This window comes from Podarcis gaigeae (genome assembly GCF_964106915.1).
Source record: "Podarcis gaigeae genome assembly, chromosome: 17".
NCBI lineage: Eukaryota > Metazoa > Chordata > Lepidosauria > Squamata > Lacertidae > Podarcis > Podarcis gaigeae.
In genome coordinates, this window is record NC_139694.1 from 13,392,201 (window position 1) to 13,417,370 (window position 25,170).

The window sequence follows — 25,170 nt, forward strand, 5'->3', positions numbered from 1 at the left end:
CCGAATGCCTTGGTACTCGGATGTTTTTGCTCCCGAACGTTGCAAACCCGGAAGTGAGTGTTCCGGTTTGCGAACGTTCTTTGGAACCCGGACGTCTTCCGCGGCTTCCAATTAGCTGCAGGAGGTTTCCGGACGTTTTGGAATGGACTTCTGTTCGACTTCCAAGGTACAACTGTACGCAAATCTCATTCCCCAATGCAAGTCCTTTTTCAGTGCTGCAAGTAAGTGACAACTTGTGCACATGTTGAACCAGGCAGCCCGGAAGGAAAAACTTGCAGCACAAAATGCTTGCCTGTCTCACTTTGGTTTCATTGAAATTGAGCAAGATACAAAGCTTTTATTCATTTAAAGGATTTGTTTTATTGTGATTGTTTTATTTAGAAGATTTATAAAGCCCCTGACCAAAAATGGTTTCCAGACAGCCTAGAAATGAAGTTGTAGACAAAACACAGCTAAAACCCACAAGCCAATTTTTAAAAAGCGAAACCATCCAAATTAAAACTCAAATGAAATCAATAGAACTTTTAAAACAAATATAAGTGACTAAATTATATGTCTGGGCAATTGACAGAGTCATATGATAAAAATAAAACCATTGATGAGAAAGGGAAGCAGAGGAGGGTGTCATCCACCTGTTTATGGTGCCCTACTAGGGACGCGGGTGGTGTGTGGTCTAAACCACTGAGCCTCTTGGGCTTGCTGATCAGAAGGCCGGCAGTTCGAATCCCCGCGACGGGGTGAGCTCCCGTTGCTATGTCCCAGCTCCTGCCAACCTAGCAGTTTGAAAGCACACCAGTGCCAGTAGATAAATAGGTAACACTGCTACGGGAAGGTAAATGGCGTTTCCATGCGCTCTGATTTCCGTCACGGTGTCCCGTTGCGCCAGAAGCGGTTTAGTCATGCTGGCCACAGGACCCCGAAAGCTGTCTGTGGACAAACGCTGGCTCCCTCGGCCAGGGGGCTGGCCCCGACCCCACAGATTCTTCCAGTAGTAGCGCTTTTTTGGGACTGTCCCTGAACACCCTCCCCCTTCAGGCACAGAGCCCCCATCTCCATCACCTGGTGAAGAGGAATCCAGCTCCTGGTCATCTCAGGTAGGATCTCTTAGATCCATTGTGCTTATTCAACAGGTTGGCGTTACCCATCTCTTCAATTTGCCCCCCAACAGATTCTTCCTACTCGGAACCCCCAGATGTCCAACAGCAATTGAACCACTACCAGTCGGCAGCTCTGGCAAGGAACAATAACAACATTAGCCCCGTCCCGCTTTCCGGAGCAGACCAGAAAACTGAAGCCATCCTTAACTGTGAATTTTGTGAATTCTCCTCGGGTTATATCCAGAGCATTCGCCGTCATTACCGTGACAAACATGGAGGGAAGAAGCTCTTCAAGTGTAAAGATTGCTCCTTTTACACAGGCTTTAAGTAAGTATTTGTACAAAAAAGTTTTCTTACAACTTCGGTCGACTTTTGTGGTGAAATGCATAGGCCTCATTCAACTTGTCACGCTGAGCCAAACCGTGGTTTAGTGGGAGCCACATGAATGTGCATGTTCCCGAATAGCTGCTTTGTTCCTCCTCAGTTGTTCTGCAGGTGTGTTGCGCTGCGCTAAGCCATGGTTTGGCTTAGCATGTCATCCAAACCCAGGTTCATGGTTTAGCTCTCCCAGACAAACAACAAACTCTAAATCATAGGGCAAATCTTGCTGATGTAAGATTAGACATGCATACAGCTGTAGGCGTACCGCACACTGCAAAATCCTGCAAATGTTAATTATGTTAAAAAGTAGTAAGCCTTTTGTCCCCAACATGATGGGAAATTAAAATGGGAGCAAGACCTAACTCCAGCACAGATTTGGCCATATTTTGGCCCATTCTGTTTAGCTGGTAAGTATGCCTAAATCTATAGGGACGCGGGTGACATTGTGAGTTAAACCACAGAGCCTAGGACTTGCTGATCAGTAGGTCGGCGGTTCGAATCCCCGCAATAGGGTGAGCTCCCGTTGCTCGGTCCCAGCTCCTGCCAACCTAGCAGTTCGAAAGCACGTCAAAGTGCAAGTAGATAAATGGGTACCGCTCCGGCGGGAAGGTAAACGGCGTTTCCGTGCGCTGCTCTGGTTCACCAGAAGCGGCTTAGTCATGCTGGCCACATGACTGTATGCCGGCTCCCTCGGCCAGTAAAGCGCGATGAGCGCCATATCCCCAGAGTCAGCCACGACTGGACCTAATGGTCAGGGGTCCCTTTACCTTTATGCCTAAATCTGCGTTGGAGTTACTGTAGGTATATATGTTTTCCTCCGCAGTTAGTCTCACTGAGTTTGGTGGGGCTTATTCCCAGGTAAGGGAGTATGGGATTGCAGCCTCAGTTTGGGGAATGGGCTGGGCCAAGTTGTTTCTTGCCTCTTGTTGCTTCACATCTGTTTCCAGTCTTATTCTCCCAGAGGCCACATTTCCTTCCATCAAAAATGTGCAGTTTCTCTTGAAACACAGATTTTGGAATTAGAGTGCATTGCTGTTGTTTTTATTAATTGTTTTTCTGTCCTGCCCTTTCTTCTGGAGGAGCCCAGGGCAGCGAACATTAACCATAAAACAAAATCCACGATAATCATGAACAAATTCATTAAAATTAAAATTCAATAAACTTCTCGAATAAAAAATAATTGTCTTGAGTGGTGTAGATAAATAAGTTCTGAAAATTTATTAATTTGAATAATTAAAACAATATGCTATATGTAGGCTTAGTATTATTATCCCATGGGGAAGCAGAAAAGTTGTGTTTCATATATGAACAGAGGTGTAGGAAATAGGAAACACAAAGCATTTGTTATTCCTTCATTCCCCCCCCCCCTTTTTTCAAATGTCTAAAGCCCCTGTGTCAGTTGAGGTTTTGCCATTCACTGGACATTTCTGGTCTGCTTGCCAGTAAACACTTGATGTTTTTTAAATGGCTATTATTTCACTGGAGATTAGTCCAATCTGTAGTATTACAGTACCACAAGCAACATTGTGATTTATTAAAGTCCTAATGCATTGCAGGTTGCAAATTTTAAACAGTATAATTTGCAATGTTATGTTCTGTCTGGAATTACTTCTGAGACCGGTCATAAAAGTTTGTATGCACAGGGGAGAAAATTCGAAAATTCAGGGGTGCAAGAAGTATGGATGTTTATTCATATGTACCAAAACCTGTTTGTGTCTATTCTTAAAAACAGGTGCATGGGCTATTTGTTCCATATTACATTTTGATGCACTCTAAAAACATAAGTTGGTGACTCCAGAGAATGCACCTGCCTCGTTTAGAAATAACCTGGGAAGTAGCCTTCACTGCCATCTGTATTTTCTGCTTTGAGTGAATGTGCAAGGCAGACTCTCCTGACACGAATCTTCCCACTGCCTCTTTCCCCTTATTTCCTTTAGTTAGAGGTTGACATTTGCCCTGAAGCTAGAGGAATTTAGAAACCAGCCTAGGGGAAGCAATAGTGAATTCCTATTGACTGTGTAGTGTTCTGCAGTCAGCAAAACCTTCATTCTCCTAACTGTGAATCACTGAAGTTGATTTTACTCAACAGTTTTCACAGAAACTACATGGAAGGCTTCTCACAAAACTGGAAATGGGGTTGCCATGTGTAATGTTTTGCTTCTTGTAACTAGGAGAAGCAGGGCATTAGTACAGCGGAACCTCGGGTTACATCAGGGATCCATTCCAGAGGCCACAACCCAAAAACAAGCCGACCCAAAGTGCCGCATCTGTGCATGGCGCGATTTAGCGCTTCTGCGCACGCGCAGACACGGTTTAGTGCTTCTGCGCAAACCCAGAAGTAACCTGTTCCAGTACTTCCGGGTTTGCACCGGTCGCAAGCCGAGGGTGACATAAGCCAGAGGCAACGTTACCCAAGGCTCCACTGTATAGGTTTGTCCTTCGGAATTTAAGAATGCGATTGTGCAACTATTTTGCATGTTGGTACCATATTTTTGGGGGACGCGGGTGGCGCTGTGGGTTAAACCACAGAGCCTAGGATCAGAAGGTTGGCAGTTTGAATCCCTGCAATGGGGTGAGCTCCTGTCGTTCAGTCCCTGCTCCTGCCAACCTAGCAGTTCGAAAGCTCGTCAAAGTGCAAGTAGATAAATAGGTACCGCCCCGGCGGGAAGGTAAACGGTGTTTCCGTGCGCTGCTCTGGTGCGCCAGAAGCAGCTTAGTCATGCTGGCCACATGACCCGGAAGCTGTACGCTGGCTCCCTCGGCTAATAAAGCGAGATGAGCGCCGCAATCCCAGAGTCGGTCACGACTGGACCTAATGGTCAGGGGTCCCTTTACCATATTTTTGGGGAAGCTCTGCAATGAAGCTCTGGCACTGGAACCAGAGTTCTCGACTTCTGAAGCTGCAGTCCCCGTGGAATGATGAGAATGAGTTCGTAGAGGAGACCCCCAGTTTAAATGATTCAGAGTATGATTCTACTTCCACTTCTATCCCAAGTACTGGGGCTTGGATATACCATCCCTAGTTGTATCGGTGGATTGGTACTGTGAGCTCCTTAAGTAGTTTCCCACTTTGGGAGTTATTTCTTTGGCTTCCTAGAATGCTTCTCATGGGCCATGCATCTCCACCTTGTTTCCTTTCCAGCGCTTCTCTGGGTTTCACGTCTGGGACCAAAGTAAACCCGATCAGCCTGTTGGCTCCTTTTTTATTATTGTAGCTACAGTTCGGCTTTGGTGCAGATGTAACCTTGGTTGACTTCAAATACTAAGCATGACTTCAAATACTGGTTAAAAGGAATCCTTAATCAAAGTTAACCTGGGTGCTGATGCAACGGTTGACCATAATTACATGGGACTCACGTGAGGAAAAGAGGGAGAGGTAACTTGTGATCCAGTGGCCCACAACCATTCTTCGAACCACATTTAAGAGGTCAACCAATGTCAAGTCTGCACCAGCCTTGGGAATGCACAAACCTATTCTTCCTTAGCTTTTGGAAGCACGCCATGCCACGTTTTGATAACTATTGCTTTTATGAATTAATAGTGAAATAATGTGGGTGAAAAAAACAACCCCAACATTACCCAATGGTTGTGCTTCCACAGCACCTTGTTTTGAGCCTTTCCACTACTCCTGTGTTTCTAGATCTGCTTTTACTATGCACGTGGAAGCTGGGCATTCAGCAGTTCCTGAGGAAGGACCCAAAGATCTCCGCTGTCCTCTCTGTCTGTACCACACCAAATATAAACGGAACATGATTGACCATATCGTCCTTCATAGAGGTAAAGGCACCCCACAGGAATGTACCAGTGGCCAACGTGGATCTGTACTAATCGCTCCTTTTGCTCATTGGAAAGCCCAGTACCCCGGAAAGAGGATGGTGATAATTCATCATCAGTTGTTTTGTCTTCAGCATCCTGGTAGTTAAAAGGAAACAAAACAAAATGAACAGGGAAGATGCAAGGGGTTGTTTCGCTGCTCTTAGAACTTTCTTGTTTACTACATGTGCGCTTCTGATTAAATGTTCATGATAACATGTGCGCATCCGTAATGTATACATCAATTCCACCTCTGGAATTGCCAGTGTGAGCCAGTGTGGTGTAGTGGTTTAAGAGCGGTAGACTCGTAATCTGGGGAACCGGCTTTGTGTCTCCGCTCCTCCATATGCAGCTGCTGGGTGACCTTGGGCCAGTCACACTTCTTGGGCAGTCTCTCAGCCTCACTCACCTCACAGAGTGTTTGTTGTGGGGGAGGAAGGAATAATAATAATAATAATAATAATAATAATAATAATAATAATAATTTATTATTTGTACCCCGCCCATCTGGCTGGGTTTCCCCAGCCACTCTGGGCGGCTTCCAACAAAGATGAAAGATACGCTAAAAAAAGGGAAAGGAGAATGTTAGCCGCTTTGAGACTCTTTCAGGTAGTGATAAAGCGGGATATCAAATCCAAACTCCTCTTCTTCTGTGCCGGGCATCAAGCTTCACCTGGTGTTCCAGCACAGAACTGCAAAAAACCCAAAACTTAGCTTGCTGTGGTTTTTCTCTCTCCTCTCCCTGCTTTTGCTTTTAAGAAATCTAAAGAGGAATTTCAGATTCTGTTGGCTGCTGAATTATAAGCTCGGAAGAGACAGCTGTTTGGACTCTTCAGGCTGGGATTCCTGCCCATAGTTATCACACTTGATGCTTAGAGATGGTCTGTTGGCTATCGAAAACCATGCCCATGTGTTGGGGTGGCATTCTGCCTGATCACAGGCTGAGCAGCATCTCCCAGCAGGATATTGGTGGTGAGATAATGAGAGCTGTGTGTGCCATCTCTCCGGGAGGAAATCTTTTCTTTAGGGTTCTCTTCATGCTGGCGCGCACATGGCGACTCCTTTGCAAGTCGCTTCTTCTCTTTGCTTCTGAGTAGGGTAGGCAAGAAGACTCGAACTTGGTTATTTTCTGGCTGGGCAGTAAAGGCAGGCCAACGACTTTCACAGATGGCCCTCCAACGAAAAAACAAAAACAAAAAACCCCACAGCAAAAATCTCCCCGGGATTCGAGATGCGTGTAACAGAGACACCTCAGTGAATGCTAACAATGGCTTCTAGTGTTGAGCTTAACCTCTGAGGGAGTTATAGGGCCAGACTGCCAGAGCCTGTTGACCTCTAGGGCATGTTGAAACGGTTATCTGTTTTACAAGACATTTTGAGGTGTTTTTTTCGGTGGAGTGGGGGAGGCATGTCCAGAGAGGCTTCTAAAGCTAGTGTTTAATTTTGTTTCATACTTTCTGGAGTACCTAAGTGGTTCAGCTGAACTCCTGGTTCTTTCCGAGTTCCTCGTTTTGTTTTTTGAGGTGTTTCAGCTGTTTCTGGAATGTGCTGCTTTTTATTTTATTTTTTTGAGCCCGAAAAACATGGATGAAAACAAAAGCCATTAAATGAAATTAGCACCATTGCTGCCCTTTTTTGTTGTTGTTGTTAAAAGTGAACTAGCAGTGCATATTCTGCCAAGTCGTTTTTCATAGCCTTCGTGAAAGAAGTGGCGAGGTAACATTTTAGCCCGCTGAACCTCTGTGCTGGTTTCTCTACCCCGAGGTGACCCTCTCATTAAGTAGCCGCTTGACTCTCAGGGAGAAGCGCACAGGCGTGCCCGTTTTGGAGGAACGGTACATGGGTTGCCTAATCCCTTGAGCGGCAGCTGAAAGCAGGTGTTGAGAGTCTTTTATCTGACTTCACGTCCATCCGAAAGGAAGAAAAGAAAGGCTTTCCTAGGTGGCAAAAAACACAATTTTGTGCTAATAATAATAATAATAATAATAATAATAATAATAATAATAATGTGAACCAAAGCTATCATTCCAACAGAGAGAAATCCAAATTAGTTGGAAGCCTGTGAGTCCCAGAGGAAAATCTCCCTGCCCCCTCAGATAACCAGCTTAGCCTTATTAAAAATAAGTTAGCCTTTTAACGTGGTCATGAGAGTCTAGCTTATTTATTTATTCTCTCTTGCTCCTTAATCGCCTTTCGTCAAGTATCCAAAGGGCTGTTCAAGGAATCAACTGTGTGATGCCGTGAATGATTCCATTTGTGCTGTGGACTGTAATGTTTCATTAGCATTACACGGTCTTTATGCCAGGGTCATAGCCACATATCCTCATATTCCTGTTTAGGGGTTAGTATACTATAACCTTTTGTGTCGTACAGTCTTTCTCCTTAAGAACTTTGCTTTGCTTTCTCTTTTCATGAGATCAGGCTGATACTATTAACAGCAAAAAAAGGAGATAGTGTCCAATGTTTATTTCATGTCTGTTTCATCATTTTCTGGGATATTGCACATATATTGAACCATAACTTGATTCCATACCATTTAGCTGTCAGGTTCCCTTTTAAAATAATCCTGGAACTTCCTTCTGCCATTTCTTCCCTCACACGACACCATTCCATAGCAAGCTACGATTAGGAGGATGACATGATAATTTAACCGGTTTTAAGTCAGGGAAATACAGTTGAACCTCTACTTACAACCGCCTCTACTTAGGCCCGATCCAAGTCGCGAACGCAGCAAACCCGGAAGTAAATACCAGGTTTGACGCGATTCACACACGCATAGAAGTGGCTTCTGCCGTTTGCACATGCGCAGAAGCGGCTGCCGCCATCTGCACATGCGCACAACGGCGCTTCTACCATCAACCCGTTTCACCTAAAGGATGGGCCGCTGGAACAGATTATGGTGGTAAATAGAGGTCCCACAGTAGGTATGTCCCGTGTGCCTTCACCCAGACACCCTATAGTCTCAAAAGGATATGAGAAACTTTCATTTAAATAGATGGCAGTGGAGTTGCTTCTACTCAAAAGTAGAGTGCACACCAGGTTTCATTAAACCACAGATAAGGCCTAATAAGGGACGCAGGTGGCGCTGTGGGTTAAACCACAGAGCCTAGGGCTTGCCGATCAGAAGGTTGGTGGTTCAAATCCCCGCAACGGGGTGAGCTCCCGTTGCTCAGTCCCTGCTCCTGCCAACCTAGCAGTTTGAAAGCATGTCAAAGTGCAAGTAGATAAATAGGTACCATCCGGCGGGAAGGTAAACGGCATTTCCATGCGCTGCTCTGGTTTATCAGAAGCGGCTTAGTCAAGCTGGCCACATGACCAATAAAGCGAGATGAGCGCCGCAACCCCAGAGTCAGCCATGACTGGACCTAATGGTCAGGGGTCCCTTTACCTTTACCTTTAAGGCCTAATAAGTGACTGAGGCAATTGACAGCCAGAGTATTGGGTTGTTTGGTGCAAGGAATTTGTTGTTTCGTCGTGTCCGACTCTTCGTGACCCCATAGGGCTTTTTAAAAAAGAAAAAAGGGAGGAATGTGTTTTTCCTTAAACTGTTACAGGCTTCAGGATGTTATCAATCTGCCGCGGAGAGTGCTTTGTCGCTTACTTGAACACCATCCTAAGTGCAGTTTTAATTTACCTTATATGGGAACAGAGGGAGCTGGGAATCTCTATGTACTCTGTCAGGCTTTAAGGAGGGATTTTTAAAGACCTGGAACAGGTTGTTGCATGGGCACACTGGCAGCAAGGAATAGCTTTTCTGGCTCACAGATGCACTTGAGTTCCCCAACAGCCTAACCTCCTGAACCCGTTTTGGCACTCCTATTCTCTGAGCCGTGGAAATGCAAATCTATGCCCAGCCAGAGCTTTTCCAGATAATGCAATTTGCAGCCGCTATCTTCTATTAGGGCATTCCCATGCTGCCTTTGAAGAGATGCCCTGACAGTTTTTCCCAGTGCTGAATGCAGTCTTACCATGAACAATATGCCCGAGGCCTTTAATTTTTTCTCTAAGTGCAGTTACTGTTTTACACTACTCAGCAGAAGGAAAATTGTGGCGTTGTGAGAACCAGCTACATTTGCATTCCAGGAAAAATTAAGTCACTGAGCAGAACAACTTTTCAAAGGGGTGGGTTAGTATAATAACTTCCACCGTGATCAGATGTGCATGTAGCTATTGCTTTGTTACTGGATTCCTGTTTATCTAGGTTGATTTCCCCCACCCACACAAATGAAATTCACAAGGGCAAGACATTCAGAAATTGTAATTTGGAATGGCTGCATATTTAACTATCACTGAAGAATTCTGTGGTTTAAACTGTGGTTGTCCATGAAGGGCAACTTGTATGATTTTTACCTAAATCAAATTCTTACTGCGGTAGCTCTGTAATTTGCGTGGAGAAGGAGTAAGTGCATGCGCCGCTCCTTAGCCCTGCATAGAAAACACATCATGCTGGTCGCATGCTGCATGGCGAGGCCCATAACTGTGGTGCCCTGAATCACAGTTAGTTCTTTGCCCAGGGGGGAGTGGGTAAGTCAAGGATTGTGTGCTTTGAGCCAGCATGCATTCTGGCCTTGGCTCAGTTGGTTAGACATCAGGGGTCAGTAGACTTTCAGCAGGGTCCACTGTCCCTCAGACCTTGTGGGCAGACTATATTTTGAAAAAACTTTCAAGTCATGCTACGTTTACCAGTTAATCCTTTTTTTGTCTTATACCACCTTCTCCCCTCACCCCCCCACCCCAAATTATGGAACCACATCCAACCTCCACAAACTTGCCAAACTTTTTAGTTTAGTTTAGTTGTTTTTTTGAATGTTTTAAATAGTTTTTTCCTGTTTCTTACTGATTGTTTTAGGTTGTTTTTGTTTTTTTACATATTTTAGAACTGCTTTCAGCTTTTATTATAGTCAAGTGGTATATAAACATTGTGGAATAAAAAACAAACAAACCAAACTGGCTTTTGGTGATTAAGGTTAAGCTTGGGGGGGCGGGGAGGGGACTGTTGGTGTTATTTTAATGTGATATTCACAGTTCTATCAGCTGTAAGTCTCAGGAACAAGTTAAAGTTAAATAACTTAAGTACACTTGCAGATAAGAACAGTGTCCCTGTTTGACATGGTTCATGATGAAAATGAAATGAGAAGAACTATTGATGTAGAGCTCCAAAATGTATTTTGTATAGTTTAAGTTTTTACCTCTATCTACCTTTTATTTTATTTTATTGTTATGGCCAGTGGCTGGTGCAAATAAAGATTCTTCTGATTCATTTGCAGAAGTCCATATCAAAAGCGCCAGAGAAACAAATTGAGGGGTTTGAAATTAAATTTTGGGGAAATGGCAGAATGGTGATGAAGGGGCTGTATGTGAGTTGCCTTAAGGGAACCAGAGAAAACTTAGTAATAGAACTTCTACCATTTCTTTTCGCCCCACTAGAAGAGCGAGTGGTTCCCATAGAAGTGTGCCGTTCCAAGCTGTCCAAATATTTGCAGGGAATCGTTTTCCGCTGTGACAAGTGTACCTTCACGTGCTCCAGTGACGAAAGCCTACAGCAGCACATAGAGAAGCACAATGAGCTGAGACCTTACAAATGCCAACTCTGCTACTATGAGACCAAGCACACGGACGAACTGGACGTTCACCTTCGAGATGAGCATAAGGTGAGTTTTTGGGCGCCATCTGCGCCCATGGGTAAACATGCTATGCAGCAGACACAGCAACAGGTGGTCCAACACCTTCTTAAAGAAATGTTTCCGCAACACAATTGTGCTCTTCACTGCTGTAGGAAACAGTGCTGACCGCTAGCTTCTTGATAAGACAAATCTGTCCGTAGTTATCAGCCATTGCAAGTGGAACTTGCAGCAATATACTCTCATTCAGGGTTCCAGCCATTCTACTCTATTCCCCTCCTCCTCCAGTTTTCCATTCCGGTTTGTGGACCTACAACACCTTCAGTAATGCATGCGTTGTTGTGGTTCTTCCATTTTCCGCAGTTTGAGATGGATGGCATTACATTTTCACCGCCCTAGCTCAAGCTTATTTTAATAGTGTTCTCTCAGCACACACCTAACCCAAAGGATTCACAACAATTTGGCTAGAGAGCAAACAATTAGCTTGCGTGTCTGTGGCAAAGCGTTTCCACTGACGATACAGCAGTTATTAATGTGAGAATACGTACATGAATTGATGCAGAAGCTATTTTGCAATTGGCTGAATATGTACCTTATTCATGTGTGGCTCTGCTGTGATGAAATAGTATCAAATTAACAGCATGCACACTGCTCATTTAAAAAGTTTGGGGAGTCGCAAGGAGTTGTGCTTTACCTCTTCTTCCACCCACCGCCAATTGACAGGGAGCAGGTGGCACTGTGGTCTAAACCACTGAGCTTCTTGGCCTTGCCGATTGGAAGATCGGTGGTTCGAATCCCCACTATGGGGTGAGCTCCTGTTGCTCTGTCCCAGCTCCTGCCAACCTAGCAGTTCAAAAGCATACCAGCGCAAGTAGATAAATAGGTAGCACTGTGGCAGGAAAGGAAACAGCATTTCCATGTGATCCGGCACTCGTCATGGTGTCCCGTTGTGCCAGAAGCGGTTTAGTCATGCTGGCCACATGACCCTAAAAACTGCAGAGAAATGCCAGCTCCCTTGGCCTGAAAGCAGAGATGAGTACTGTACCCCATAGTCGCCTTTGACTGGGCTTAACCATCCAGGGGCCCTTTACTTTTACCTACCCCTTCTCCCATTCTCCACCAATTGATCCTTTTCGGATGGCTAACCATGCTTAAGGATGCCCTCCCCTGCTTCTCTTCACTATAACTCCTGCTGCCCTCCTGCCCTTTTTCGAGAGCTAGCATTATCCCACAGGTGTAAAGAATCCAAAACTTGCAAGATCTCTCCCTTTATGACTGCGGGAGCAGCTAGCCACCAACACAATGCTAGGCTACAGTCATATCGGGATGGGAGTCATAAATAGGAGTCACCACCCAGGAATCCTCTTCATCATGCGCAGTATAGATGCATTTTAAAAATCACTTCTGGGAAGATGTAAGCGTGTCATTGAGCCCTTCTTCCCTGCTGGAGAAGGAATGCCAAGGCACATGCCCCATTCTTGCTCTGCCCTACAGAACTCAAATCAATGGGTTCCTCCTTCTACCTCTTCTCCTTACGTGGCTTTTGGTAGTGCCCCTTCCAGCCCTTGTTTGCTTTTGGGTGCTTGTGGGCTTGCCACCATCTCCGAAGACGAGAGACCAAAGTGAGCCCTGACAGCAAAAAGCCATCTCTCTTTGGTATGTCTCTAACCAATGCTTTGCTCACATGGAAATTATTTATTGTCAGAACATTTTGAGAGCCCCTGTTGTGTGAAAGAATGTTGGTATATGGGGAAATCCGAGGCATGCACAGAGTGTAGACCAGGAAAGCGTAATAGATGAGATTACGCGACATTGTTTTCTTCCCCCAAAGGTGAGTCGCAATTTTGAGTTGGTTGGACGGGTTAACTTAGATCAGTTGGAACAAATGAAGGAAAAAGAGGAGAGTTCCAGCAGCGATGAGGAAGAGAAGGAAGAGGAGATGAGCCCCAAGAGTGAAGCGAGAGGTTAGTATAATTGTCTTGTCTCTGATATCAAGCACATTGCTGGGACTGGCTACCCTCAAAAAGCAACATTTTTTATCTCACCTGCATTTCCCCTCATGAACCAGGACACACCAATGCTAAAGGAGAGAGAGGGAGAGAGAGAGATTGGTCTGGTTCACATATAACACTAAGCATAAGCTTATTGGATCATTACTTTGGGTTATGTGCAAACTGTGCCCAAAGGCTTAACTATGGTTTGTTCACATCTAGCAAACCATGGTCCGAAGGCATGACTTGTGGATGGCCTGTAAACCTTGGTTTGTTGTAATGTTGACTTGACATGCATGCCCTTCTTTAACCATGATTTGTTTGGCCACTGCGCTCCAGGAGCACCCTAAGTTGCAAAGGCAAAAGGCACTGCCAGCTGGAAAAGAAACAAAGCTTTGGAGAACCAAGTCATGGGTTATTTGATTATCCACGGGACAACTCAGGTTTGCCTTGTTTCTTAAACCACAGATTAAGCAAGCCATGGCTTAGTGTTATATGTGAACCAGGTCATTGTCTAGCCACTGTATTTCCTGGATGCTTTAGAATGGCCACTCCTTGTCTCCAGGAAATATTCAATCAGCTGCTAGATAATGGAGAAACAATTGGTGCACAAGCAAAAAGTTCATAATAGCTGTTGAGTGGTTTGGGGGTGCTTTTTTGCAATGTCCATATGAAATGAATAGTCGATCATTCACCTTTATTATAGTTTAAGTTCATAATCTCTTCACCTAATTCATATTTTCAACTAATATGAGGATGGCTAGATCATGGCTAATGCACAACCAAAAAGTTGTATACAATATATAATTGTATATTTGTACTGCAGTGCTAGCACCAACTATCTAAGCACCAGCACAGCCAGGCATCCATCATTTATCAAAAGGTGCTGCTTTTGACCTTTAAAGCCCTTCACGGCCTAGGACCCTTGTACCTACGGGACCGCCTCTCCCGGTATGCCCCACGGAGAGCCTCAAGGTCCATAAATATCAACACCCTAGTGGTCCCGGGCTCTAAGGAAGTTAGATTGGCTTCAACCAGAGCCAGGGCCTTTTCAACTCTGGCTCCAGTCTGGTGGAACGCTCTGCCTCATGAGACCAGGGCCCTGATCTGATTTCTTTCCGCAGGGCCTGTAAGACAGAGTTGTTCCGCCTGGCCTTTGGCTTGGAGCCAATTTGATTCCCTCTCTCTCCTTCTTTTTTCTTTTCTTTCTCCTCCTGCAATGAGGCTGTTGTTTAATCGTTTAGTCGTGTCCAACTCTTCGTGACCTCCTGGACCAGAGCACGCCAGGCACTCCTGTCTTCCACCGCCTCCCGCAGTTTGGCCAGACTCATGTTTGTGGCTTCGAGAACACTGTCCAACCATCTCATCCTCTGTCGTCCCCTTCTTCTTGTGCCCTCAATCTTTCCCAACATCAGGGTCTTTTCCAGGGAGTCTTCTCTTCTCATGAGGTGGCCAAAGTATTGGAGTCTCAGCTTCAGGATCTGTCCTTCCAGTGACCACTCAGGGCTGATTTCCTTAAGAATGGATGTGTTTGATCTTCTTGCAGTCCATGGGACTCTCAAGAGTCTCCTCCAGCACCATAATTCAAAAGCATCAATTCTTCGCCGATCAGCCTTCTTTATGGTCCAGCTCTCGCTTCCGTACATCACTACTGGGAAAACCATAGCTTTAACTATACAGACATTTGTTGGCAAGGTGATGTCTCTGCTTTTTAAGATGCTGTCTAAGTCTGTCATCGCCTTTCTCCCAAGAAGCAGGTGTCTTTTAATTTCGTGACTGCTGTCACCACCTGCAGTGATCATGGAGCCCAAGAAAGTAAAATCTCTCACTGCCTCCATTTCTTCCCCCTCTATTTGCCAGGAGGTAATGGGACCAGTGGCCATGATCTTCGTTTTTTTGATGTTGAGCTTCAGACCATATTTTGTGCTCTCCTCTTTCACCTTCATTAAGAGGTTCTTTAATTCCTCCTCACTTTCTGCCATCAATGTTGTGTCATCTGCATATCTGAGGTTGTTGATATTTCTTCCGGTGATCTTAATTCCAGCTAGGGATTCATCCAGCCCAGCCTTTCGCATGATAAATTCTTCATATAAGTTAAATAAGCAGGGAGACAATATACAGCCTTGCCGTACTCCTTTCCCAATTTTGAACCAATCAGTTTTTCCATATCCAGTTCTAACTGTAGCTTCTTGTCCCACATAGAGATTTCTCAGGAGACAGATGAGGTGATCAGGCACTCCCACTTCTTTAAGAACTTGCCATAGTTTGCTGTGGTCGACACAGTCAAAGGCTTTTGCATAGTCAATGAAGCAGAAGTAGATGTCTTTCTGGAACTCTCTAGCTTTCTCCATAATCCAGTGCATGTTTGCAATTTGGTCTCTGGTTCCTCTGCCCCTTTGAAATCCAGCTTGCACTTCTGGGAGTTCTCGGTCCACATAAGCCTGTCTTGTAGAATTTTAAGCATAACCTTGCTAACGTGTGAAATGAGTGCAATTGTGCGGTAGTTGCAGCATTCTTTGGCACTGCCCTTCTTGGGGATTGGGATGTAGACTGATCTTCTCCAATCCTCTGGCCACTGCTGAGTTTTCCAAATTTGCTGGCATATTGAGTGTAGTACCTTAACAGCATCACGATGAGACTACATTTTAATATTTTAATGTTTCAATATTTTAATGTTGTATTTTTAATTTTGTTTTTAAGTTGTAATCATTTAACTTGTTTTTATTATTGCTTGTAAGCCGCTCTGAGCCCGGCCTTGGCTGGGGAGGGCGGGGTATAAATAGAAAATTATTATTATTATTATTATTATTATTATTATTATTATTATTATTAGCTTGTCTCAGTGTTACTGCAAAAATGTTTATCTGTTTCCGACAACTGGGCTGGGTATGAGAATTGGGACAAAGGTGGCTGGGCTGTTTAAATGGCAGTTGCATTCTGTCAAAATGTAGTTCTAGCATTGATGCTTCAATAATATATATACAGACACAATGCAATGAAAACTGGTGAGTTCTAGTGGTGAATCCATGGGCATTTGCCTCATCCTGTTGGACAAGAGTCAACATGGCCTGAGGAATGGGTAGAGGGGATTCCGCCAACATTTGAAGTGACTGGCTGGAGAGAGACCCTGTTTGGAAATAAAAGGCTGGTCTCAAACTCCAGAAGTCAGAGGAGATTCCATCAGTCGTGTGTCAAGTGGAGCTTTACTGTGTCAGAGAGTATGTTGAAGAAGAGGGCAGAAGAAGGAAGAGCTGGAAGCTGGAGCCAGGCAGAGGACATTGAGGCTTAATGGCTTGGAAGGCCTATGAGAAGCCCAGAGCTAAAATCAGTGGCTGGCGCTAAGAAGTTGTATCGGGAAGAGTGTGTGTCACAAGCAGCAGCCTTTGAGAGAGCTGTGCAGCTAAGAGTCAGTGGGGTTGCTGGACCAGGGTGACAGCAGAAGGCCTGTCAGAAGTCTTTGAGGGACCCAAGAGGCATCCAAACTGTTGGTGTTTGGAGTTAATAATACATAGCTTGGAAGTTCAGCTGACCACTGAAACACTGTTGGAGAAGCACACTTTACACTGGATATAATTACATTGAGACTCTTGAGTTTGCAAAATAAGAAAGCTAAGTTTATTAAAGGAAATGCATACTTCGTATGAAAGATCCTGGTTCTATCTAACAGAGGTGGAGATACAAAGAGTTGTGCCTCCTGGTTGTTCTCAGCAGGAGAGAGGTCTCCTCTCCCAAGGTTAAGGATGCGGAAGAAGGAAGTAGGAAATGAGGTCAGCAGTCTTGAGAGTATCAGTCTAACACTGAAAGAAGATCAGTAGTTGGCACAAGAAAGACAGTCTAGGAAAACTCTTGGCTCCTCTCTATCTACCCTTCCCATGCAGATATGTCAGCCTACAGTGCAAGTTGTGTTGCATCCCAACATTTTCAACAAGAAAAGTCTTAAACCACCAGATGAGGGGGAAATGTTGAACTCCAATCCTCTAAAGGCTGTAACCATGCCTATTTGTTTCCACTAACATTTTCAGTTGCTCTTTCACACCTGACCCCCACTACAACCAAATTCAGGATTAGGGAGAGAGTAAGACAAAGAAAGGCAAATTATGCCAATTGTCTAATACATGCTTATTAGAGTAAATGTATGCAAATATTCCCACTTGGAATGAATTCATTTTCAGCACCAGATTTTCATTAAAACTGAAGACAGTTCCCCTCCTTTTCCTTCCTCACGTTGTGGTAAATTTATTCTGTTTGAGGACCAAACTGTGAGATACTTATGTGGATAAAGATCAGCATTCTGCAAAAGATGCTTTTAACATCAAGAGGACAACCCCCCCCAAAAAAAAAACAACTAAAGTAACATACACTCCTTGATAGATGGTTTTAACAATCAATGCATGAGAAAAAGCTTTTGAGAAGAAAGTGACAATATCTCCTCTTTGCACTGAAACTGCCCAGAGAAATAAGGGCAGGCTCTTGTGTGTATGTGTGTGAGAGAGATTTTCAGTAGCTTAAGTTAGCTCATAAGCTGTGTACATTATAATAAAACGTGGAAATGAGGCAAGCAGAGATCAGCGGTAAATGAAGCAAAATCCCCATTTCTTTCATTATGTACTTTGAGAGGACTCCGGGAAGGCAAAGGCATTGGCATTCTGTTGTTTTCTTGCTCAAGATAATCCCCACTAAAGAATTAATGCTTGGAGCAGATGGCGCCATCTCATTTTCAGTGAAAAGAATCAAGCGAGATAGTCCAAGCAATTATTTTTAATGGCCTGTGTGGCGATCATCTTAATTTTGTGAGAAAACGTTTCATCTTTTGTTTGGTGGCCTGGTCGCTTTTGTTCACACAGGGGGCCTGCGTCTCAGCCGTGTGGAATGTCTACTGTGCCTTCAAGGTGTCAGGAGTTCTCAATTATATTTGGCGGGGCATGATCCAGCCAGAGCTTAAGCGTTTTTCTCAGTCGCATTGATCTGAGCACATTATTTGTTCTTTCCGGCGGAAAATCAACGAGACTTGGAGTGTTCAAGCTTTGGCTGGATCATGCCTCCAGTTGTGATTGGCACGGCATACCCAGACTAAATAAAACACTTTGTTGGGTCTTACCCTATACAAGGGGCGTCCTTTGTATAGGAGGAATGGCTGCCTTCCATGTCTGATTGGAGCCGGTGGCAAAACGTATGTTTGTTTCAGTGAGTTTGGACTGCATTGTAAATGTCTGGTGAGCAGGGCAGCTAATGCTGGCAAGCTGCTCCTTCCTTTCAGATTGCCTGTTGTCTATATTTTCACAAGACGCCTTTGGTGGGTGGGGAAGAGAAGGTTAAACCCAGTTCTAAGACTACACTTTTTACTAATTCTAACCCCCAAAGAACCCATGGAAAAAACAAAACTTTTGTGAGAGCTGCTTCAGACATTATTCCAGTTACAGATAGGTAGCCGTGTTGGTCTGCCATAGTCAAAACAAAAAAAAATCCTTCCAGTAGCACCTTAAAGACCAACTAAGTTAGTTCTTGGTATGAGCTTTCGTGTGCATGCACACGTATCTGAAGAAGTGTGCATGCACACGAAAGCTCATACCAAGAACTAACTTAGTTGGTCTTTAAGGTGCTACTGGAAGGATTTTTTTTGTTCAGACATTATAACAGCGTGAAGAGATTTTTTGGGAAATGCCTGTATCTCATATTCTCTAGATCTCTGTTTGAGGTGAAATTGTTTTTTCTCAGCTCTGCATTAGCTTTCTGGTGGAAAATGATCTGTTCTGTACAAGACAGCGAGGCAAAGGAACAAGGGGTGCCGAACACTTGCATTTCCTGTACACTTCACGTCACTGTTACGTTCAACGCCATTCTCAGGGTGCTGAGAATTCTGTGTTAAGAGATCTTTAGTCTCCTTACATAACCAAAGGGCTTCCTGGGGATAAGCATGTAACAGTTAAAGCAGTTCAACTCTGGAATTGACATCTTGCCCTTGCACCTAGAATTGTTTTAAAGGGCGTTAAAGAGAAAGGTAATTTACAATGAAGGTGAAAATAAGAGATGAATACCGTATTTTTTGCTCTATAAGATGCACCAGACCACAAGACGCACCTAGTTTTTGGAGGAGGAAAACAAGGGGGAAAAAATATTCTGAATCTCAGAAGCCAGAACAGCAAGAGGGATCGCTGCAGAGTGAAAGCAGCAATCCCTCTTGCTGTTCTGGCTTCTGGGATAGCTGCGCAGCTTGCATTCGCTCCATAAGATGCGCACACATTTCCCCTTACTTTTTAGGAGGGAAAAGGTGAGTCTTACAGAGCAAAAAATATGGTAACTAATCAGTTGCATTAGGTGTGGGGAGGGGGAATAAATCTGAAAGTTTTCACATGAAGCAGAATCTTTTAGTCAAATGTTATTATTTCTTAGTTTGGCCACTTCATGAGCAGTGTTGATCTTCCTTACTCAATCCAAATTTGCACATGCCTTAGGGTACGTCTAGGATACTGACATTCTCATCTCAGATTCCTTTTTTAAGAGGTCTTGTTTACATTCCCTTGGGCTTCAAGAGAAACTTCGTTTTCTGCTTCCTTCAGAGAAATGGGAGGACTCTTACATGCGCTTAACATATGTATTGTTTTCTTCCAGGGTCCATGAGGTTCTCAGAGAATGGACCACCAGAAAAACGTTTCCCCTGTGAATTTTGTGGCCGGACGTTTGCAGAGGGCTCAGAGTGGGAACGGCACGTGCTGAGGCACGGCATGTAAGTTGGTCGAAGCCTCTCTGCTTTGAACACATTGGTTGGCACAAAGGAAGGTGCCTGGATAGCTCGGTCAGTTAGAGCGCTGTGCTGATAATGCCAAGGTTGTGGGTTCAATCCCCTTATGGGACAACTGCATATTCTTGCATTGCAGGGAGTTGGACTAGACAATCCTCAAGGTCCTTTCCAACTCTACAATTCTGTGATTCTAAGCCGGCCTGCTGGTCCATCTAGTTCAGTGTTTTCTACACTGACTGACAGAACCTCTCCTGGGTTTTTGACACGGGTCTCTCTCCCAGCCTAACTTGGTGGCTGTCGGGAGTTGGAGTCTTAACAACAGAAGAGCTAAAGTTTCCCCATCCTTCCCTTAAAGCTTAACAAATTGGCTGTGGCATAAACTTTCATGATTTGGAACCCACTTCATCCCATGTCGTCAGCCAACTGGGACCCTGCAACTATCATTGGAGGCCCTTTTTGATGTGCCGCCTCTGTGAGAGGTCCGGAGGGCGTAACATGAAAACAGGACCTTTTCTGCAGTGGCTTCATGTCTGTGGAATGGTCTCCCCAGGGAGACTTGCTTGGCATCAGCATTAGAAGGGGGCAGGATGTTTTTAATAAATTTCTCTTTCTTCTTGGTTTTAGTGTCTGTCTGTTTGGTTGCAAGTTGTTGATAAATTTAAATTTAAATAATAATAATAATAATATAGAAAAATAGTGTTTAGTCAGGGTGACAAGGCCCTCTGATTCTCCAGGTAGCTTCCTCCTTCTTTCTTCCTCCTCCTCCTCCTCTTCCTCCTCCTCCTCCTCCTCAGCTTGTTTTTAAACTTAATAACAAACCATCCCCAGGTAGCCTAATCACAAAAGAAGAATTCAATGGATATACAATGTCAATGATCCAGTCAAACATTAAGCAGTCTTCTTTGGTTGGCCAATTAAATAATCTATGGCCTTTTAAACTGGGTGGGGGTATTGTTTTTGTTTGTTACTGTGTTACCGGTTTTTATGTTGTAAACCGCCCTGTGATCCACAGATAAAGGGCAGTATAGGGGTTAATTAATTAAATAAATAAATAGCCAATCAGAACAGTAATTTGCTGCAGTTTTGCATAAAAATGGTTCATTCTGGAACAATGCCCACAACCAATAAACTGCAAGCATTTCTTTCTATTTTATGATTTTTATGATTTTTTCCAAATTATTACATAGCACCAATCATTTATTATTATTTTGGTTACACGTTTTCTTCTTGACTTCCCGACCCTTCTTCCCTGGTCCCCCCCCCCCTTTTAATTCCCCCAATAGCAGATGCATTAAAATACATTTATATTTATTGTCTAAGCTTCCAAATTTCTTTCTCTACATTCTTCCGTCGTTCACATCTCAAATCCTGTGGGTGATTTCCTATAAGAATGATAGTTCAATAGGTGATGCACCAATGGCCTCCATTCTTCTAGGAAGATACTGCCATTTTGTCCTCTTATTTTAGCAGCCAGTTTTGCCATTTCTGCATAGTCCCATCAGTTTTTGTAAGCCATCCTTCCTTAGTTGGAGTCTCTCTGTCTTTCCGTTTCTGTGCGTATAAAGTTCAACCTTGCGAGCATTTCAAAATACCACTGCCCTTCCGTTTTCCTCCAATGGATGCCAATGGATCAATCCGAATTCGTTCAGGATACTTTTAGCCAATTACGCTGCCACTGCTATTCTGTCCCCTTCCGAAAGAGGGTAGTTTTGCCAACACACCACTTTAAGAGACCATGCGGAAAACATCAGAAGGAGTATCGGGCTGTTTGTGTTGGCTCAAGGCAGGGCCAGGGAACTATGGCAAAGACCCATTGGTTTATTTTCGGATAAAATGGCTTCCTTTCGTCAGCCACCGCCACTTGGGGGGGAATGGCTTAGGTAGAATGAATGAATGAATGAATCTTTATTTGCGTCAGCCATAGCCATAAAATACAATACAATACACAAAGTATAGAAATAAAAAGTCAGTTATATAAAATACATTTTAGGGTTTTGAATCAATAGTCAAATAGTGGATCTTACTCTGATTGCCCCAGCTAAAAACCTGGCAACCTTTGCTGTCACCTGCTCATCTTGACCTGCCAAGAGAAAGGACACTGTGGCAGTGGTTGGGCAACCTGGAATGGATAATAAAAGAGGGGTGATAATCTCATTCCTCAAGTCTTTGTAAAGAGTGCAAGCCAGAAGGGTATGCGCCACCGATTCGGCACTGCCATCTCCACAGGGACATAAGTGTTTTTTGTGTGGAATCTGTTGCAATCATCCCTCAAAAACAGCTGAGGGCAGTACATTCAATCTTGCGAGAGTAAAAGCTCACCTATATTTTAGAATTGCTAGGTTATGCAGATAGGGTGCCAGAGAGTTGAAATGGGAAGGTGGAAAATAGTCAAAAGTTTCTATTGTGGCCAAGTTGTTCTGACGCTCAATATCATTTCGGCGCTGACAAATTAGCTTACGTAGAATGCGTGTCCAAAATGGCCTCACCTTCCGTTTTCTGAATTTCTAGGGCTGTGAATGAAACCAAGCGGGCGATTGTTGAAGATAGCCAGCTGAAAGAGGAGGTGGAGGAGAATGTTACGGTACCACTGGCAGAAGAGATGGAAAGCAGCGCGGAAATCGTGGTGGACTTTTCCCACAAGAACGAAACTGCTGTCTGTATTGTTGCTGCTGCTGCTGCTGATAAATCACTCCAAGAGGACGCAGAGGCCAAAAGCGAATGAGCACCTGGTGTGATTTCAAACAACCTACTTGAACAGTGATGGATGGGACGGGGTGGGGTTGGGGAAGGGGGGCGAGGAAGAATCAAAGCTGCTTTTAGGACTGAATGATCTATTTTCAAAGCACTGGTACCTGTGTGCGTGTGTGCGTGTGTGTGTGTACATATATTAATTTTATTTAATTGAGGATGACGGACTATGTGGCTCCAGTACCATCTCTGCAACTCTTCTGGATCTTGACAATGGGAAGTTTATGTTTGTTTGAACTTGAGGAGCAAACTCCCAAATATTCCTCGCGTTATGCCGCCGTGTGCTTTTCCCTGGAGACTTTGGATTGTTTCGAGGATGGAAGAAGCGTCATGAGGATGGAAGATGTAGAGGACAACTTTTCGGCGCACAAATGTGGGCGCCTTTTTTTCTAGTTTTAATAAACATATTATGCTTTTTCCAGACTGACTGACTTGCTAAAGAAAGAAAGAAAGAAAGAAAGAAAGAAAGAAAGAAAGAAAGAACTGCTTAAAACAGTCACCTGTTTCCTAGTACCTCAGAATTAACCAAGGGAAATAAAAAAAAAAAATACAAATCTCTGCAATTGTCTGTACTACCTGTTGTCATTGTGGTTAAATGTAGAGAGAGAAAGCGAGAGAGAGAGAGAGACTGATGGGCAAGATGGTGAATGGAAGGGAAAAAAAACACAACCACAAAGTTTTAAAAGAATGGAAAACAAAATTGTGCTCAAAATCCCTGTGGGGGTTTTATTTCTTAAAATACTGTGATTTTTTTAATTATTTTAGTATAAAAAAAATACAAAAGAGAGAGAGAGAGAGAGAGTTCTAGATACCTGTCTGTGACTTGTCATCTTTTATTCCAGGTAAGCTGTTAGCGTTCAGCTATTATTTCAAAGTCATGTGACTTGACTCTGTGCCGTTCTTGTTTTGCCCGATGTTCTATGTCTGCTCAGCCTGAGGGATTGCAAATACAGCACAATTAAGGGTTTTTTCTTTCCCCATGTAAAGTAATGGTATTCCCCCCCACCCTGGTCCACCCACCCACCCAAGAGATGGCGTTGGGAAGGAATATTAGTTATTGTGAATAGAATTGTGTTTCTCCCCCCCTTTTTTTTTTTAGTTTTTAACATATGGAATTAGCAGAGAAGTAATGTTTTCTTTTTTTTAAAAAAAAAAGACAGAAACGAAAAAAAAATAACCCCGTTAAACTAAAGAACCAAACTTACAGCACAGCTATGCAGGTTGTGGACCAATCAGACGGGTCCTCATAATCATTCTGTTGCTTGTCAAATTGAGCATCTCTCACTGGTTATTATTTTGGTTATTAAGAACGGTTGCCTTTTTCCTTTTTTCCTTATTCTTTTTTTTGGGGGGGGGGATGTGGCGTGTCTCGTTTTGGGGGGAGGAGGGGGGAGCTGGTTGAAAAACACGTCATTTTGAAAGCTTGAGGTGACCAATTTCTGTACTGTTGGGGGGCCTGGAGATCTCTTGGTGGATTTCAAGGCAAGAGTCTATAAACGTAATGGTATCGCCTCCCGTTAGCTCTTCGCATGAGACAAAAACAGCGTAGCGTAAATAGGAATTTGCACACGTGGAGATGGAGATTGTGTTCCTTATTCATGCAAAAAAAGTCTTGTGTGAACGTGAGAACACAAGCTCGGGACCCACGGGTGATGGTCTGATTGTGAACAAATGGGTTTCTATCCAAAAAGTAGAAAGTACTTGACTGAAACCTAGTTTTAGAAATGCATGTGTCTCTTTGGGTTGTTTTGGTTCTCTTTTTCTTTTTTCATTTTTTGTTTGGCGCTTTTTTAAACCGGGGGGGGGGGTATGGGATGGGGTTAGGGGGGTTGGGAGACAGGAAGTTGCTGAGAAGTCAGTATCCAACAGAACTTCTCATCAAATTGATGGTGGAAGAAAAGAATAATACTGTTGCATTTGTGGAATAAGTGCTACTCAAAAAGCATGGTGTTTTGATTTTGAGGATTCATACTTTGTGGGGTGGGATTTTTATTTTTGTTTTCTACTTTTTATTTGGAGGGAGGGAGAGTCATGTGGAAAACACATTGGAAGGACAAGTATAAATACACATTTTGTGTCTGAATGTTTTCTTTTTAATTGGCCTCATTTCAAATGTATTTAAACAGTTCCATACCTGGATTGGGTGTTTTGTAATGGTTACCAAAAATGAAAAAGATGAAAAAAAATAAAAAATGATTGTGACATGCTTTTATCACTACTTTATTTTTCAAATAACATGTAAATATTGTAATCCATTGGATTTGTTTTGTTTTGTTTTTTGCTAACCTGTTAATAAATATATGGGACCATTATCCTTTTTAACAAGTCTAGAATGTCATATTTTTTTCTTGTGTTCCCCCCCCCTCCCTTCCCAAATGTATACCTTGATATATTGTGGACACACATTTTAGATGCATTATTATAATTCTGTTGGCTGTAATGATGACCTAGGATTGAGAATAACATTTTTTTTTCATTTGTTTAATTTATACAGAGGACTTTTTCAGAGTTTGACAGAAGGAAATAAATAGCGAAATGATAACCCACTGGCTTCAGAACTCAGTATTTCCTAATTACAATTAACTACTGCTCAGTGTTTGGTGGTACAAGGAGTGGAAGTTCTGAAATGTTGCACTGATAACTTTTTTTAAGGCAAAAGAAAACAAATAAAGACTTTTCAAAAGCGAGTGTATGTATGGTTCAATCTAAATTAACTTTAACACCCAAGTTACAGTTACAGTGGTACCTCGGGTTACATACGCTTCAGGTTACAGACTCCA

The 25,170-nt window shown here is 43.5% G+C and overlaps 1 protein-coding gene and 1 long non-coding RNA gene across 11 annotated transcripts in view; one reads left to right on the forward strand and one right to left on the reverse strand.

Moving 5' to 3' along the window:
• The window catches only part of ZNF462 (zinc finger protein 462), a 166,140-nt gene extending 141,063 nt beyond the window's left edge, over positions 1 to 25,077 (forward strand). For all 10 annotated transcript variants that reach the window (XM_083718122.1, XM_083718125.1, XM_083718120.1 and 7 more), the window contains 6 exons: positions 1,169 to 1,424; positions 5,119 to 5,255; positions 10,719 to 10,942; positions 12,744 to 12,876; positions 19,513 to 19,627; positions 22,151 to 25,077. In XM_083718122.1, the coding sequence (XP_083574248.1) occupies positions 1,169 to 1,424; positions 5,119 to 5,255; positions 10,719 to 10,942; positions 12,744 to 12,876; positions 19,513 to 19,627; positions 22,151 to 22,364 (1,079 nt within the window). In that variant the 3' untranslated portion in view covers positions 22,365 to 25,077. The remainder of the gene's footprint in view (positions 1 to 1,168; positions 1,425 to 5,118; positions 5,256 to 10,718; positions 10,943 to 12,743; positions 12,877 to 19,512; positions 19,628 to 22,150) is intronic.
• Positions 1 to 25,170, reverse strand: part of LOC310835302 — a 489,753-nt gene that overhangs the window by 421,329 nt on the left and 43,254 nt on the right. The gene's annotated exons all lie outside the window — the stretch shown is intronic.